The sequence below is a fragment of the Aethalodelphis obliquidens genome, unplaced genomic scaffold (genome assembly GCF_003676395.1).
Source record: "Aethalodelphis obliquidens isolate GAN/ISIS:26980383/991018 unplaced genomic scaffold, ASM367639v1 scaffold21, whole genome shotgun sequence".
Lineage (NCBI taxonomy): Eukaryota > Metazoa > Chordata > Mammalia > Artiodactyla > Delphinidae > Aethalodelphis > Aethalodelphis obliquidens.
The window spans coordinates 18,803,805-18,809,330 of record NW_020837965.1 but is presented as its reverse complement, the minus strand read 5'-3'; the positions used below and the strand labels follow the sequence as shown (position 1 = coordinate 18,809,330).

Genomic DNA, 5,526 nt, shown 5'->3' with positions numbered 1-5,526 from the left:
CAGAGAGCACACAGTAGGTGCTCAATACATGTCTGCAGAATTGACTTGCTGTAAAACTGCATCAGTGAATTCCAATCTAGAGTTAAGCAGACATTGTCTAAGCGATGGCCATAGGAACAGCTGGTCTTAGTATATACCCTGAAGGCTCAAAGCTTGCTTTATCATAGAGCTGGATGAGAATAATTGTGGTGTACAGTATTAGGGTTCCCTCAGAGAAGCAGAATAGCTGTGGGTGTCATAGGGGATTTATTATAGGCATTTGACCTTACACATCTTGGGAACCAGTTAAACTGTCTACGTCAGTGTGTCGTCCCCAAGTCTGCTGTGGGTCTGCAGCCAGCAGGGTTGGCAACAGGAAAAGAAGATGACCTTGCAGTGGGGAGAACGAGGTCAATTTCGAAGCCAGGAGGATAGGCTGAAACCCCCAGGAGGCTGTGTCTCATTGGATCTCCAGTTGGTCTTTTATTTCCTCAAAGCCCACGACCCTGATGCTTTAAGGTGAGCTGCAGACGAGCTGGTACTTCCCCAGAGAAGCACCTGGCCCAGGTGGACACGAACAGGTTCATTCACATAAAGTGACCCAGGATTTGGGACCCTGACAGACAAGTTGAGCAGCAGCTGAGGGAGCTGTGGGTGTGGATGCTGCTGTCTCCCCAAAGTGAGCCAGGAGACCCGTAATGATGGGTGTGAGCCCCAGTACCATCTGCTCTACACCCTCCATGGGGGCTGGGGGTGCAGAATTCATGTTGAACAGGTGGCATCTTCTTCCTGTGCAGGGAAGAGGGTACACACACCCATGGTTGGTGGACATGCAGTTACTACAACCTCTCGGGGAGTAACTTGGCAAAATGTATTAAAATTACACACACGTGCCCCATTGACCCAGAATCCCACTCCTGGGAATCCTTATACTAATAATGTAAGCATATATGTTCAACGTTGAATAAATTGTGGATAATTCATAGTAACAGATCGTTCTCAATAGTTCATTAAAAATAGTGAATTAGCACGATATCTGGGGACCTGGAGCAATTTGCATGAGGTATTAAAAGAGAAACTGGAGCAGAGTGTGTATGCTTTGAACCTATGTTTTCCTAAAGCAATGACAGAAATATTTTGTATATGTATATATACATGTATGTGTGGTCTTATATGTTTAGAAATAATTTTACAAGCATAGGGAAATATGGAAAAGGTCAATACTAGGTTGCTAAGGTTGGTTAAGTGGGGTGGGGTGGGGTGAGGAAGCGGACAGGGAGCCACATGAAGAGAAAAAGGCAAATGTAAGACTGGGCCAAACACAGCTCTAACACCATTTGATGAAGATGATCTCTCTTAAACCATCAATCAGGGTTATGCGTGTGTGTTTATACGTAATTTATCTCTATGAATACTCTATACCTTGAAGTGTATTTAGCCTGTTATTAATATAGTCACTCCATCCTTCTAAGTCTTACTTTTTACATGACAAATTATTTTCCATCACTTTTCCATTCACTTTCAATCTGTGTGCCTTTATAATTAAAGTGCATCACTTTTAGACAAGCTGAAGTTGGGTCTCTTTTATCCATTCTGACCATTCTACTTTTTAATTGGAATGTTTAGACCATTAACATTTAATATGATTATTGATGGGATTGGCTTTATTTTATTTATTATTTATTTTCTGTTTGTCCCTCTGCTACTTTTTAACTGTTTTTAAGAATAATTTTAAATTCCCAGAGAAGGTACAAAGATAACTACAGACTGAATGTTTGTGTCCCCCCCTCCATATTCATGAAAGTTGGAATCCTAACCCTTGATGTGATGGTTTTTGGAGGTGGGGCATTTGGGAGGTGAATAGGTCATGAGGAGGGAGCCCTCATGAAGGGGATTAGTGCCATTATGAAAGAGGAGGAAACACAGGATCCCTCTCTTTCTTTTTGTTGTGAGGATACAACAAGAAAATGGCCATCTGCAAACCAGGAAGAGGACTCTCACCGGAACCCAGCCATGCTGGCACCCTGGTCTTGGACTTCCAGCTTCCAGAACTCTGAGAAATAAATTTCTTTTGGATATAAGCCACCCAGACTATGGTATTCTGTTATAGCAGCCTGAACAGACTGAAACACTAGTACAGAGAGTTTTGGTTCCCCCTATTGTTAACATCTTACACTATAACTTACAGTGGTACAATTGTCACAAGTAAGAAGCCAACATTGGCACATTACTGTAAACTAGACTCCAGACTTTATTTGGATTTCACCAGTTTTTCCATTAATGTCCTCTTTCCAATACAGGGTACCACGTTGCATTTAGTCATCATGCCCTCTTAGTCACCTTTGGTCTGTGATAGTTTCTCAGTCTTTTCTTGTTTTTCATGATGTTGATTGACAGTCTTGAGGAGTCCTGGCCAGGTATCCTGTAGAATGTTTTCCAACTTGGGCTTGTCTGATGTTTTTCTCATGCTTAGACGGGGTTTTGGAGTCTTGGAAAGACTACCATGGATGTGAAGTACCTTTTTCATCACATCGTATCAGAGGGTTCATATCCTATCAACATGACTCATCACTGGTGACGTTGAGCTTTATCACTTGGTCAAGGTGGTGTTTGCCAGGCTTCTCCACTGTAAAGGTACTACTTTCCCTTTTTTATACCCTCCTCTTTGGAAGCCAGTCACTAAATCTCATCCACCCTCCAAGGAATTAACCTCTACATCCTAGAGAGGGAGCTTCTACATATATTATTTGAAATTCTTTTGTAAGGAAGATTTGTTTCTTGTTCCTATTTATTCCATCATTTGTTTATATTATTAATAGGATGGACTCACATATATTTCTTTTATACTTTGGGTTATAATTCAGTTCTGTGTTATTTATTTTGTTGTTCAAATTGTTCCAGCTTTGGTCACTGGGAGCACTTTCAGGTTGGTTCCTGTGTCCCTTTGACTTGTCCCTATTCTAAAGTTTTATGATTGGATCTACCCTGAGCTTTTCAACTTTTCAGCTATATGAGCCAATAAGAATCCCCTCCCCACTTTTTATTGCTTAACTTAATTGAGTTGGATATCTGTCAACTGCAAGCGAAAACAGACCTGATATAATGTATACTATATATATCTGATATGTAACAGATGTAATATATACCAGACTCAGATAAAGTAGGACTGTTAAAGTTATTATTGAGGATTATTAAGCAAATATTAAAATAAGGGAAAAATGATCATACCCCAAATTTAGGCCAGTAGAGTTACTGGTCTTGAACAGATAATTTAACTTTGAGTTTCCTGGCAGCCAAAGCAAAAATAGAAATATGATGAGTTATATAACACTTGTCTGATTAAAGGAAACATACCAACCTCTTAAGAGAGAAAGTTATCCTTGATTCAAATGTCACAAATATTTTCTCATGAGGATCCTTACTTGTGAGAATATTAAGCAGCATAAGGATTTTCCTAAAGATGCCATAACATGCCAATATAAAAGCAAAAGACCTTATTATTTCAGTGCAATTTAGTAAAGGCATTTCTGTAAGAAGTTAAGTTCTTATACTCTATAAACTTGATATACACTGAGCACTTAGGAAACTGGAGGAATGGATCAATAGTCTGTCTTAGACTATCTTTTCCAAATACCCTTGGATATCTGAAGGATAGAAGCCAAACTATTTCTTTAAAAATAATACACACAGCACACACATATTACTTAAAGGGTAGTCTCTAGGTCAGGTGCACACACACACACACACACACACACACACACAGCCTGGCAGGGTTGAATCCCAGTTTGTAGCTGTTCAGAATAAGACTAGTAAGAAAAACATTCATCTCTGAGGAGGAGTATAAACTGTAGAGATAAAAAAAAAAAAAATCTCTAGGCCAGGATTCCAACTCTAGTATTTGAACTGGAGACTTAACATTGCAGTTTCCACTGATGCTAGTGAATTTTGTGTCTATTTCTCTACCTATCAAGTCCAACAAACTCCTTCTAACTTTTCTGCAGCATTTAGTGAGATTATTCCTGAAGAAAGTGCTCCTAACACACTAAGGTTAATAGGTTTGAATGCAAGGGGAAGTGAGCCCAAAGAAAATCCCCTCCCAGGGAATTCCCTGGCAGTCCAGTGGTTAGCACTCAGCGCTTTCACTGCCGAGGGCCCGGGTTCAATCGAGGAACTAAGATCCTGCAAGCCACAGGGTACAGCCGAGAAAAAAAAAAAAAAGAAAATCCCCTCCCAGATATTTGCTTTCATTCCTGTCGCTTTTCCCCTTCCTCACAACTTCAAATGTGCTGCACCTTGGCATTTGCAGGCTAAAACTCCCTGCCGGGCATTCCAGGCCTGGCCCCTCTGGATCTGCATCAGAGCTCCAAACCCACGTTTCATCTGCATTCAGGGGCCCACCTCACAGGGAGCTGGCCCACCTCCTGACTTGGATGCCATCTCCAGAAAGGTTTACCTTCCAGAAGCTAAGTGAGTTAATCCGTTTACCGAGGGTTTGGCTGCCTCTCGCCTTCTAATGGTATTTTCCTGTCACCGACCAGCTGTCTCTTCTGTCATTGAGTTTCTATAGCGCTGTAGGATTTAAAGCAGGATAGATTAGCCTAAGCGAAAGACTTTGAATCACATCGCTCCAGTAGAGCTTAGGAGTTCCAGTTCCTAGGGAGGCTGTTGGCTTGGAAGGAACCCCAGATAGCATCCCGAACGCAGGCCTTCGAGGAACAATTTGTTCAAAACACTCGAAGGCTGATCTAAGTCAGCATGGCCGAAATGTGGACCAGCCATACGCTGCACACCAGTCAGCCTAACATCTGTATGACGGTTTACTTGATACTTCTTCGAATCGTTTTGTGTTTTAAAACTTAAATGCATTTATTTAAATATGAGATTAGAGAGCGGGACGTTCGGCTTGCGAGCGGAAACCTCTTAGTCGTGCACGGAGAAAGTACGATTTAGAAATGCGTGATGTTGAGAAGGGCAAGAAGATTTCTGTTCAGAAGTGTGCCCAGTGCCATACTGTGGAAAAGGGAGGCAAGCACAAGACTGGGCCAAATCTCCATGGTCTGTTTGGGCAAAAGACAGGTCAGGCTGTCGACTTCTCTTACACAGATGCCAACAAGAACGAAGGCATCACCTGGGGAGAGGAGACGCTGATGGAGTATTTGGAGAATCCCAAGAAGTACATCCCTGGAACAAAAATGATCTTCGCTGGCATTAAGAAGAAGGCAGAAAGGGCAGACTTGATAGCATATCTCAAAAAAGCTACGAATGCGTAATAGTTGGCCACTGCCTTATTTATCATGAAGCCGATGTCTCATGACTTTTTATGTGTACCATATTTAAATTGATCTCATACACTAGAATTCAGATCATGAATGGCTGATGTAATATTTCTGTCCCGATTTAAATAAGATTGGCTTGTGGCTAAATGAATATGGTCAGCTTTTTGAATTTTGCTAGTAATTCTGGTTCAACAAGTACTATCACTGTTTTCCCCTTCTAAAGAGATGATTAAACTTGAATAAGGAAGGTTAAACTTTTCAGGGATATGGT

At 41.3% G+C, this 5,526-nt stretch overlaps 1 protein-coding gene across 1 annotated transcript; it reads left to right on the top strand.

The window, feature by feature from the left end:
- The first annotated feature begins 4,931 nt into the window (after nucleotides 1–4,931).
- Nucleotides 4,932–5,249, top strand: LOC113627775 (cytochrome c-like). The gene has a single exon (XM_027120842.1). It carries the CDS (start codon nucleotides 4,932–4,934, stop codon nucleotides 5,247–5,249), a length of 318 nt encoding a protein of 105 aa, XP_026976643.1.
- Nucleotides 5,250–5,526: the final 277 nt, after the last annotated feature.

Excerpts from the sequence above, each read along its gene's own strand:
- LOC113627775 (XM_027120842.1), top strand. The coding sequence starts at position 4,932 with ATGCGTGATGTTGAGAAGGGCAAGAAGATTTCTGTTCAGAAGTGTGCC.